This window comes from Nelumbo lutea, chromosome 8, assembly GCF_056320005.1.
Source record: "Nelumbo lutea isolate HS-2025 chromosome 8, American lotus-T2T, whole genome shotgun sequence".
NCBI lineage: Eukaryota > Viridiplantae > Streptophyta > Magnoliopsida > Proteales > Nelumbonaceae > Nelumbo > Nelumbo lutea.
Window position 1 is genome coordinate 54,238,437 of NC_142691.1, and position 13,483 is coordinate 54,251,919.

General features: G+C 30.6%; 1 protein-coding gene across 1 annotated transcript; it reads right to left on the reverse strand.

Annotated features, from left to right (window-relative positions):
* Positions 1-7,205: 7,205 nt before the first annotated feature.
* LOC148844226 (UPF0481 protein At3g47200-like) lies at positions 7,206-10,924 on the reverse strand. The gene is made up of 2 exons (XM_088959706.1): positions 10,769-10,924; positions 7,206-8,990 (listed from the first exon to the last, which is right to left on the reverse strand). The coding sequence occupies exon 2, from the start codon at positions 8,963-8,965 to the stop codon at positions 7,220-7,222; it is 1,746 nt and encodes a 581-aa protein (XP_088815832.1). The 5' UTR covers positions 8,966-8,990; positions 10,769-10,924; the 3' UTR covers positions 7,206-7,219.
* Between the last annotated feature and the right edge of the window lie 2,559 nt (positions 10,925-13,483).

Below are 13,483 nucleotides of genomic sequence, written 5' to 3' on the forward strand. Positions count from 1 at the left end.
GATTGAGAGGTGGAGTTTTTGCTTCTCACCAAATCATTTGGTTTGGTTGAATGGAAGTTTTGGTGTGGTTTTTTCAGGCGCTCTCCACAAAGAGTCAGAGAAAAAGAAAAAGAGCTGGATGGCGTGCTCAACTGCATGGGTATGGAACTAATATAACTGAGAATAGGTATGGAGCTAATATTACTGCATGGCGTGCTCGCCTGCATAATCCCCCAAATAGGCTCCGGAGCATAGAATTTGAAGCTTATATATCCAGAAAGGAGCTCTTTACGGCTGAATCAAGATATTGGTACGAAGTAATAGAAAGCTATATCCGTGCTTTCCATTGGAAGAACTTAAAGATACGGAATGTGATGGATATGCAGGCTGGGTTTGGAGGGTATGGACTAGTGTATTTGTATTCTTCCAACATTTCCCCAATTTATGATCCCATGTTGGTTGAAGATAGTTTTTATTATTTTCAAGTTTCTGATACTTCTTTAAAGAAGTATGAAAAACCAATTATGATTATCCTTTTTTAGTGATTGGTTGAATAGTGTTCATTTCAGGTTTGCAACAGCATTACATGATTTTGAGATTGATTGTTGGGTGATGAAAAGCTTTTTTCATTAAAAAACTCAATATGCACCATGCATTCATTTTATTAGTTTTATGCTTTAGGTTTCAGCAAGTGTAACTGAAATTCTTTTTTTTTTTTTTTTTAATTTAAAAACCTAAGCCAGCGGTCAAACAAACCGCCACCTTTGGTAAAGTGTTACACTTAAGCCAGCGGTTCATATAATGTCTATGCCGGCGATCCTAACCGCCACCTATGCCAAAATAAAATATTAATGGTGGTGGTTTAATTAGATGAAAATTTGGTCTAATCTGGTGGTTTAATTAGCTAAGGTGGCAATTTATGGAAGTGACAAATTAATCTAAGTCGGCAGTCAAGGTTGGCTTTCCCAGTGGTTTGGGTGACTGCCGGCTCAATAACTAAGCCGACAGTTCTCTAAATACCGCCACCAAATGTATGTTTGGACCGGATCCCTAGGACGGCAGTCTTTGTATTCTAGACTGGCGTCCATGCCTTCGGGCGACACAACTTTAAACGGTGGCCATTGAGCCGGCAGTTTAAATCACTAAGCCAGCGGTTTAGCAAGTGCCAGCTTAGCCGGTTTTTCTTGTAGTGTAGCAACGGGGGCGGGTTCGGGGCAGGGATCATATTCCCCGTCCTCGACCTCGATTTTGAAATTAACCCCCATCCTCGATCCCCGACAGGGATGGGTTCCCTGTGGGGACCCGAATCTTCAAAAAGTTTTCAGATAATAATATTTTTTTTAAATAAATTTATTTAAAATAAATAAAAAGTTTAAATTATAAAAATTGTTTTAAATATGTTTTGATATATATAATATAAATAATATAATAGTATATTTAATATATATATATATATATATAATCGGGGTCGGGGCGGGGTGAGGACCTCAATCCCCATCCCCGACCTTGATTGGGGATTCCTATTAATCATTGTCCCCACCCCTGCCCTGCCAAAACAATCCCCACGCCCAGCCAAATTGGATTGGGGAAGTTGGGTCCCTGTCGGGGATGGGGAAAATTGCCATCCCTAAAGGTGTGTTCTAGTAAATGACCCTAATAGAAACACGTAAGAGTATACAATTGTTTTATATTTTCAAGTTTTTAAATAATTAATAATAATTCATATTTTACATACTACTTTTAATAAAGTTTTTATAATACAAAAATAACAATAATTAATTTTGGTTAGGTTTATTCATCAAAACGACGAAACCAACCAACTTGAGTTGCTTGGTTTTCTAGTATTTTAGGTCAGCTTTGGTTCAAAATTTTCCCAATTCGACCAAGTTGGATTAGTTTCACTTTGGCCATTTGTAAACCGACCAAAATTGAATGACATAACCATGGATATATATTAATATTTTATATTTTTAATATAATTTTTAATACAGAAAAGTAGGAAATTTCCCATACTTCTAAGTCTAAAATGTTTTATATCATAAATTTATTTTTAATAAGTGCATTGTAATTTTTAAAATTAAATTAAAATTTTAAAATCTTTTGAACTGATTGAACAAACCAAAAAATTGACCCAAACCGAAATAACTTGAGTGGGTCGGGTTTCACAAAAGGTCAATTGGTTTCAACTGACCAACTTCCCAACCTGACCAAGTCAAATTGGTTGGCCAAATAGCCTACGACCGAACCGAACTAGTTCATGAACACTCATAGTTTCACCTAAATTAAAAGTCTCATCTCTGATAAATAAGAATAGTTTAATCTCCAATAATTATTGAAAATTTATAGTGAAAATACACAATTATTGAAAATATATTGATAATGAAAAATACAATAATTACAAAAATACAATTAGTACTAAAAATATATTAACTTAATCAATAAATAGTATAATCTCAAATAATAGTTTAGTCTCTAATAAAAATTAATCAATAAGTTATAACAAAAATATAATAAATACAATAAGTACAATAAATTAAATTTAAAATTTTCAATAATGGAAGTTTAATCTTTAGTAATTATTTAAAGTTTTCTATTAAATAGAAAAACAAAATAAACTTATATATAATCATTGAAAATACATTTATCACAAAAACAATAAATTTTATCTTTTGAAAGTTATTTTCTTGAATTATGTTATAACTATTTCTAATTTATGCTATAAAAATATTAAATTATTATCCATAAAATCATAATTTATATTATTATTACATAATTTCATTTTTTAATTTTTAATATATTAAATTTTTAATAATTTCAATATTATGTTATAAATATTTTTCTACTTTGAAACAATTTTCTAAATTTATTACATAATTTCATTATAAATTTACTTATGTGTTTTTAATAAATATTTTAAAGTTATTATATAATTTTGTTAGAATATTTAAATAATTCTTAAATTTTTTTTAATGTAAACTTTCTTCAGATGGATATAGATAAAAAGTAGGGGAGAGGATAAATAGGAATTAGAAATAATTTAGGAGAAACTCTTTACTAAATTAGAGATAACTTTTGAGATAAATAGGAATTAGAGATAATTTTGGAGAAAGTAGGGGATAGTGGGGGAGGTAGTTTAGGAGAAGAGATTATTTAGGTTATTGAGAAAGTGCATCTCATTGGTTGTCTTGAAAATGACATGGAATAAAAATAATAAAAAATTCAAAAAAAAAAGAAAATTTCTTGTCCGCCTTGTTTTAATATATATACTAGCTAGGACCCGTGCTATGCAAGGGATTTCTTAAGAAAAGCTAAACAATAAAACACATAGGAGTATACAATTGTTTTATATTTCTAATTTTTTAAATAATGATTAATTATTTATATTTAAGAACTTTTTACAATACAGAAATAACAATAATTTATTTCAGCTAAGCTTGTTCATCAAACTAACAAAACCAACCAACCCGACCAACTTGACCTGAATTGTTCAGCTTCTAATATTTTCGGTTGAAATTGGGATCAGTTTCCTTGTGGCCATTTTTATATTATAAATTTATTTTTTAATAATGTTAATGTAATTTTTAAAATTTAAAATTAAGTTTTCAATGTAATCTTTTAAACCAATTGAGAAAACTGAAAATCAATCCAAACAAATACAACACGACCATGTTGATTTGATTGGCCAAATAGCCTACAACCGAACTAAACCAGATTGTGATCAGCACTCCTAATTTCATCTAAATTAATAATTTAATATCTAATAAAAAAAGTAGTTTAATCTCCAATAATTTTTAAAAAATTATATAAAAATGCACAATAATCAAGAATATATTGATAATGAAAATAAAATAAATAACTAATAAAAATAAAATAATTATAATTTTTACAAAAATGCTAAAAAATATGTTAAGTTAGTTAGCAAATATTGTAATCTCATATAATAGTTTAATCTCTAATAAATATCAATGAATAAAGTACAACAAAAATACAATAAGTATAATAAATTAAATCCAAAAAGTTAAATAATAGAAGTTTAATATACAATAATTATAAAAAATTTTCTATTAAATAACAAAAGAAATATAGATTTATACAAAATTATTGAAAATATATTTATAAAAAATATAAATAATTGCTGAAAATACACTAAATATTAATTTCAGTATAATATATATAATAAATATAGGTTAAGATTTTAAAATCATTATTAAGGAATATTATTTTTTTGAAAGTTATTTTTCTAGATTTATTAATTGATATAAGTGAAATTGGTTATTTAAAATATTATTTAGTTATTTAAACAATATCCATATTTCCATTTTATAATTTTAATTATTAATTGAATTTCATAACCTATAAAATTATAATTTATTCTATTATTACATAATTCCGTTATTAATTTTATAAAAATTTTAATATTTTGTTTTGATATTTTTCCTTTTTAAATTTATTTCATAATTTCGTTATTTTAACTATTTAAAATATAGTTATTTTAAATCTTTCATTATATAAAATATTTAGTTATTTAAATATTTATATACTATATAAAATATTGAAAAATACCATTATTTGAATTGAAGATATTTAGTTATTGAAATATTTAAATATTATTTTACTTTTTTAATGTTAAATTTCTATTATTTGAATAACATTTAATTTGAATAGTCTGAAAAATCATAATTTATATTGTTAGTTCATAATTTCGTGATGAATTTTGTAAAAATATAAAACTATTGATATTATGAATACTATTATATCTATTATAATTATTGTTTTGTATTTTTAATAAATATTTTGAAGTTTATACTATTATTACATAATTTCTTTATTAATTTTGTAAAAGTATTAAGTTATTATTAATTTGAATATTATGTTATGACTTTTTTATTTTAATATTTTTTTATTTTATTGCATAATTTCATTATTTTAATTATTTAAATTTGAGATATTTAATTATTGAAATATTTAAATAATTAAACCATTTTCTATGTAATTATTTATATATATTTTTTATTTATTATTGAAGATATTTAGATATTGAAATATTGAAATGATATTTTATTTTTTAATGTTAAAATTCTATTATTTGAATAACACTTAATTTGTATAATCTGAAAAATCATAATTTATATTCTTAGTACATAATTTCAGGATGAATTTAGTAAAAATATAAAAATATTAATAATATGAATATTATTAAATCTATTATAATTATTATTTGTGTTTTTAGTAATTATTTTAAAGTTTATACTATTATTACATAATTTCATTATTAATTTTGTAAAAATATTAAATAATTATTAATTTTTATATTATGTTATGATTTTTTATCTTAAGATTTTTTTATTGCATAATTTATTTATTTTAACTATTTAAAATATATTTATGTTGAATATTTCGTTAGTTAAAATATTTAGTAATTCAAATATTTAAATAATATTTAAAATATTTAAAAATACTCATTATTTGAATTTAAGATATTTGGTTATTCAAATATTTTTCTATGAAATTAGTTAGCTATTTTTAGTATTTTATTATTTAAGATATTTAGTTATTGAAATATTGAAATTATATTTTATTTTTTAATGTTAAATTTCTATTATTTGAATAACAAATAATTTGATAATCTGGAAAATCATAATTTTTATTGTTAGTAGATAATTTTGTGATGAGTTTTGTAGAAATATAAAACTATTAGTAAATCTATTATAATTATTTTTTATGTTTTTAATAAATATTTTAAAGTTGTTATATAATTTGTTAAATTTTTTAAATAATTTTTAAATTTTTAATTTAAACTTTCTTTAGATAGATATAGATAAAAAGTGGCAAAGAGGATAAATTGGAATTAGAGATAATTTGGAGAGAAATTCTCTAATAAACTAGAGATAAGTTAGGAGATAAATAGGAATTGGGGATGATTTAGGAGAAAGTGGGGGAGGTAGTTTAGATAAATTTTAGGAGAGGAGATTGTTGGGGAAGGAGAGCATCTCATTGGTTCTTTAAAAAATGACATGGAATAAAAAAACAAAAAAATAAAAAAAAAGAGAAAATTTCTTGACCGCTTTGTTTTATTATATATATATATATATATTAATCCTATGTTTCTTTAGTATTTGTATTTTTTTTATGTTTTTATTTGTTCTTAGTATAAGATTCGGAAAAAAAAATCTGTTTGAAGTAACTATAATTTATTATGAGCTATTACTTATGATAGATCTTTTATGGGCAGCAATCTATGAGCTATTACTAAGGTTAATTTTGAGTCATTCCATTTGGGATTAAGTGAAGTAATCATCTTAAAAGAAAGGCATAATAGTATACATTGGGGGCTATACAACTATCATGCATCTAAACAAATCAATCTTTTATATATCATATATAATGTATTAGAGTGTTGGGTTCGGGTTAGGCCAGGTTGCCCAAGAGGTCAACCCTAACCCGATCCAAAGTAAAGTCGGGTTCATGAATTTCAACCATAACCCTAACCCGAGCATCAACCTAACCTGGCCCAAGTTGCAGCCTTACTGGATATGCATCAGCTGTAATATCTTGTAGTGGCATTTGGAAAAGAAAGAAAAACTAATGACCTAACCAACTAATCTAATACAGATTAAAGCTGACCCTAGTTTACCATTTACCTGACCGAAAACATTATGGTTGTGTTTGGTATCATTACTGTTTTTACCTACTTGAAAACCATTTGGGCTAAACAATATAAATTGGTGAGAAGTATATTTTCACATTACATATAAGAATCGTTTCAACTATGACTAATACCCCTGTTTCTACCTAAAACATCAATTTGATGACTATACAAACAGCCTTTCACACACAATTTTTTCTTTCAACTATAAACAGCCACAAATAATAATTGTACGCCAATTTGTATTGATGAATCAAAATGTTTAAGGTAGAAACAGCTATGATGCCAAACACAACCTATTGATGATGATGATGATTCATGCTGAAACATTTCTCCAATGTACTAGTTATCTTACAGTGCTTGTTGAGTATCTTATTTATTACAATATGAATAAACCCAATAAAGAATCAGACTGTAATGCAGACAGCAAACGAGATAATTAATAAAATTAAATCCAATTCAAAACTGCATCAAAATTTCTCTTTTTACAAGGGATTGCTTTTTTATTAAATCCTTCACGGGGGATTTTAACTCTTAAAAAGATTAGTAGAAGTTTATAACCTATGTACATTCAGGTAGATGATCAAATACTTTTTATTGAGATAAGTAGTCTATTACAATTTTCCTGATACGAGGGAAAATTGTGAAATAGGTCTCAGTGGCACTGAAGACAGTAACAAAAAAAGCAATAGTAGTCCAAGGACTATTGAAGTGTGTGCGTAATATTTCAACTATCCAAATTCTCCTTCTCTTCTTGCTGTATTTATGGATATCCTTCTTGATGGTCTGACATGCATCAGGATCTGTCAAGCCCCTCCCCATCTGGTTAATGAGATTGGCTGCTTCTTCATCACTTCGAAGATTATTGAAGAGTATTCCCTCTACTCTTAGCTCCTTTACATCATCAGGATGATTAATGAGAGAATCCAGGAAACAGATGTAGGATGTTATGTTGAAACCACTAAGATCACAACAACATCTCTCATAGGCTATCAAGTTCAGAAACCTAGTCTGGGTTGAGTTATCAATGACTATTGGGGGAAGCAAGATATTTCCATAGATGAGGCCAGGTTGGAAATGGACACTTCTGAAACTGAAGGATTCACTCATTTTGAAATTGATTCCCACTGCTTTGAGCTCCTTTACTGAAGGAAAAGAATACCAAAGCTTATCCCGCCTTCGTCGTCGTCGAAACTGAAATAGAGATATGAAGAGCAACCACAGGAGTACCACAAGAATCATGACCTTGAAATATATCTTCTTTAGGGTCCACTGGAGAAAGCCAAAGCTCCTTCTGTAGGCCCACTTTAGCAAACTAAATTTCCTTTTGCAAGGCTCTTGAAGAAAAGAAAGAAGTATTGGGAGCTTGGGCCATGCAATAAGCAGGATCATGAGCAAACTATTATAAGTTAAGTGCAGAACATGGAACAAACCAGAACAAAGATAAAGCAGCCACTTGAGCAAGGCAGAACAAACATATAGCAGCCTCCTGAAAGAGGCAAAACAAACATACAACATCCATTTGGGCAAGTAATAATAGTCTCTTCCTGGTTCAGAACAATTGTTTTTGAGCAGTATAGCTCGAAGAAGGTCGAGGAGATGAAAAGCTTTGGGCATTTCTTCATTCTGAGACACAGGGTAGAAACCCATGTTGAATTCATCAACCTCAGAGACTATACCATTAACTTTCTTGACAAATTCCTCTACCATTCTCTTCCACTCAGTTTGAGGGAATATTGCACTCATCAGAGCTTTAAGGACTAAAAATGGTAGTTGGTTCTCCAGTAAGAACATGTCCCTTCCTATAGAAACTATTGCATCATTATTTATTTCTAGTTCCTTGAGATTGTCCTTCACAACACAGTAAATGAAGTAGGCAACAAAACAACCATCCAAGAACATTATACGCAGGAATTTTTCATCCTCAAGCTTTTCAACTGAACCCTCTGCATAGAAATCCCTCGCTCTTGGTGCTACCTTTGCAACTTCATTGTACAAGAATTCAATTCTTTTGTTGCTGCGTGAAACTAATTTTTGTGCTATTCTTTTCTTAAGCTTCTCCACTTGCTCTAACTCAGGTTTTCCATGATGATAAGGACCAACAGAAACAACCATGGGATCATAGATTCTATTGCTGTCTTTGACATCTCGCATTATCTTGGGTACCTTTTGCATTCTGGGCTTGTTTTGAGATCTAGTGGTTTTTTGCTCACAATTCATTATTGAGGCCAACCAATCGCTATTAGGGTTGTTTAGGTAAGAGTTTGAGGTATCTATGATATTGGTTTGCATCTTCTTGCATTTCTTTGGCTTCTTCTGTGAATCCCAGCTGCTACTCATTTTACTCTTGTAGTCCAAGTGCAAACTAAGGAGAAAAAAATTAAAATGAAGTCAATATTTAGTTTTGTTAAATTCTACTTCTATGAGAATGCAACAATGTATGACTGATTTAGATGGACACCATGAGGTAGGTCCATGGCACAGCAGGCTGCACCAAAATGTAACCCCATTAGGACTTCTTGGTTCAGCCTAAATAATAACACCCACAAGCGTCTTAAGTTGTGTTTGGTTTAAAAGAGAACAAGATATAGAAACAGAACGTTGGGGGAAAGTTCTTTAACAACTTTCACAAAACCCCTTGAGAACTTCATCCCAATTTCCTGTTTCTCTCCTTATTTTCTGTCAAACCAAACATAGCCTTAGTGTATATAGAATAGGGACATCTGATGAATACTTTGGACCATTTTGGACCATTCAATCTGTTCAAATTAATTTTAATTTAGATTGTTTCCAACCTAATCCTGGTCCATTAACACCTTATTGTTATCTTCTATCAATAGACAGATGTTGGTTTAGTCTGACCCAATCCAATATAAATCCATTATGGATGGACTAGGTCCAATCCAATCTAATAAATATTTTGGACCATTAAGTCCACTAGTCCAATTCAATATGTCTTATTAATTTTTCCAATCCATCCAATTGATTTTGATTTGGACACGATCCAGCCCAAAACAGGTCCATTGACACTCTTAATAGAAAGAATCCTTTACACAATAAGGCTGTGTTTGGTTTGAAGGGAAAAGTAGGGAAAGGAAGGGAAATATAGGAAATTCTATACAAAGTTTGTAAAGGTTTCCCTACCTTTCCTTTCCTTTCCCTACTTTTTCCTTCAAACCAAATATAGCCTAAAGGTTGTTATGTCAAAGAAGTATTCAACTTAAAAGCTTAAAGCTGTTAGGTGTACCTATATAGGTATTTATTTTCTAACATGTTAAATGGGGATGCCAAAGTTTTGTCCATTAGCTGACACAAACTAGCTGTAGCAGTAATGGGTGCTGGATCTCTGGCTGTATGAATTAACAGCTCACCTAGGAGCTCCATAGACAGCCCAGGCTGTCAAACATGAACAGTCTAGGAAATCAAGTACAAGTCTGGCATAGCATCTTGCCCTTCTGGGGTAGGGATCTGCTACCAATATACAACGCTCCCAACAGGCCATTGCAGCCGCATATTGGGAACATTTCCCTTAACATTCATAAAAAAATGTTCCCAATGCATGGTTGCAATGGCTAGTTGAGACATTGTTGGCACCATCTGTGTTGATAGCTAGATGTTAAAGCCACCTCATATAAAATTCAAAGTTCTTCAAAAAACAATGAGGCATGGCCTTACCCGCCTCCACTTCCTGGAAAACCAATGACACCTTAGTGGTATGAGTGAAACATTTTCCACATATTCCAACTTATAAATTTTTCAATTATCCTAAAAATTTGCGACCAATGAACCAGTATCATAAATTTGGTAGCCAATCAGGTGATATTTATCAAAATTCAGAGGTGAATTTTGATTAGTTATGTTTTTCAGTCATATCATAGAGGCTTTTCAAGAGGTAAGACTTCTAGGCTATGTTTGATTTGATGGATCCCTCAATTTTTTTTTATCTTATTTCTTATTTTCTACAATCCAAAAAACAAAAACAGTCTTAGGCTCAGTTTGAAAAGAGTACAAGTACAAATATGTAAAGTGTAAAATCTTATATTTTATATTATTATATATACATCTGTACTTCACTATATATATTTGAATTTATACCCCTTCCAAACAGAACTTTAAAGAATCGATTTGCGACAGGTGACTTACCGCAAGGGAGCCAACGGGTTTTGTGGTTGTGCAGTTGCCTTGAATTGAGTTTACCGCCAAGAAGAGAACACCTTATAAACGCTCCGGTTGTTCAGAGAAACAACAATAATGAATCAAGAGAGCTCAGCTCACGGATTTGCGTTGCCCGTTACCCACGAAATGCTCTCTTCTTAGATGCTGTTATGATTTATGAATGTAGGGGACTTCGATGGGTCAAGTGTCAACAGTCAGGACCTTTCAAAAACGCGTACTTCCACATATTTCAGCCAATAAAGATTACAGATGGACCAAGTCTTGTTTGGCTTATACCTTGCTGCTATGTCAAGGAAATTCACTGAAATTAAGGAATTCAATTAATCGATTTCTTTCACAAGGATACTTGCGATCTTCGTGGAAGGAGCAGCTCTTCTTCTACGTACCCGATATTCGTGCAAACTTGAATAAAATCCCTCAACTCTCCTTGTTATTTGACATTTCAACACCTTTCTGCAATGCATATAACGTGATTTTTAAATGATTCATAGTTGAACTCTTTTTTTTTTTTAAATAATATTCATTAATAACCTCAGCTCTTAGGGGCCAAGACTACCAAGTCCTAAAGTATTTTAAATTCATAGTTCATGTCAGTGTAAACATGTTGGAGATATGGTTTCAGAAATATTAGAGAATAAAAATACCATATCTTTAGAATATTATTTGCCCCTATTCAGTGATTGAGTCTATCGTTGGGTTGTAAGCAAATTCATAACTAAGGCTATATTCGGTTGCAATGCAACTAAATTTGCACTGATGCAAAACTATGACAGTGCAAACGATTTGAATGTAAATTCCGGCCTATTTTTGTTTCAAAATTTAGCTTATCTTGTTTAATTGTAGTACAAATGAAGTAAATTAAGACATGAAGCAAAATAATGTAAAACCCAAAACAAAATTAAACGAGAATTTGCATCTCTACATATTTGTATTTGTACTCCTTCCAAGGCTCAGTTCAAAAGGAGTACAAATATAAATACAGTGCAAGACCTTGCATTTTGTATTTGTATTGTACATATTTGTGTTTGTATTCCTTCCAAATTGAGCCTAAGATACAATAGAGCATTGGATCAGAAAATGCAACCAACAAAATTGAAGACTCTGTAAGGAAATCTTTTATGAACTATGTAAAATAGCTTGACTTACACTCATTTTATAGATTCTGAAGAGTTACCATGAAAGCGAACAAGGTTATTTGAAGAGGTTTTTCATACCATCACAAATTTGAATTAAATGTTTCTATTTAATTAGTTAACAATTAATGACCGTTAACATTTAAATGATATCCCTTCACTATACTTGATCAAGTCATGACCGTTGGATTTAATTTAAAAAATCAATACACATTAATTTCAGTCTCCCAAGAGTGCTATATCCCACACACCTCTATATGAGCTTGTACAATTCGCTGACAACGGGCCTAGAGCAAAATGCCAAATTCTGGGATGAATAATAGATGAGTTTGAAGGGTCATTTATATAGAAAGAGAAAGTTTCAGAAATTACAAAGAGGCCCTTCTAGGGCAACACAATTTAGAGAATTTACAAGGAGGCCCTTGTAGGGCTGAAGTGAAAATAATAATAAATAAGAAAACAATACAATAAGGACTACAATAAAATGGTACATCAGGGAGTTTCTTCACACTCCCCCTCAAACTGATGTAGAGGCATGAGCATTAGTTTGCTTACAAGAAATAAGTATCTGGATCTCGTCATGGCCTTTGTGAAGGTGTCAACAACTTGCATATCAGAGGCAACATGAGGGAGAGAGATTGAGTTTGCAAGAAATAGATCACAGATAAAGTGACAGTCCACCTCAATATGTTTTGTCCTTTCATGAAAGACAAGATTAGAAGCAACTTTAATAGCACTAGTGTTATCCGTATATAGAGGAATGACATAGGAGAGGAATGTCTCAACTCCTAAAATAAAGATTGAAGCCAAACAACTTCGCTACAAACAGATGACATTGCCCTATACTCTACTTCCATAGAGGACTTGGAAATAGTCTGTTGTTTCTTGCACTTCCATGATATTAGAGAGTCACCAATGAAAACACACCATCCGGTAGTGGAGCGTCGTGTGTCAGGGCATCCATCCCAATTTGCATCAACATAGACTTTCAATTGGAGAGAAGAAGATGAAGAGAAGAAAAGACCTTATGATAAAGAACCTCGAATATATCAGATGATTCAATGCACCGTAGTCAAATGAGGTTGACGAGGTGTAGAGACAAACTAACTAACAACCTGAACTGCATGTGAGATGTCAGGATGAGTCATGGTCAGATAGATAAGAGAACCTACAAGTTGTCGATAGAGGGAAGCATCAGGAAGTAGGGAGCCTTTTGATTTAGATAATTTGACATTCAATTCCAAGGGAGTATCAACATGTTTATTATCACTGAGGTTGGCCAACTTAACAATATTAGAGGCATACTTGTGTTGGTAGACAAAATAACATCGGGAGCTCCTTTGTACTTCAAGTCCTAAGAAATAGTTAAGTGGGCCAAGATCCTTCATGTGGAAGGAACTATGGAGAAGAGACTTGACGTCCTAGATTCTTTCTATATCATCTCCAGTCAATAGTATATCATCCACATACAGTAAGAAAATGGTAACGCCCTGGGTTCTTTTTCGAACAAAGAGAGAGTAATCAGATGCACTTTGACTATATCTGGCTT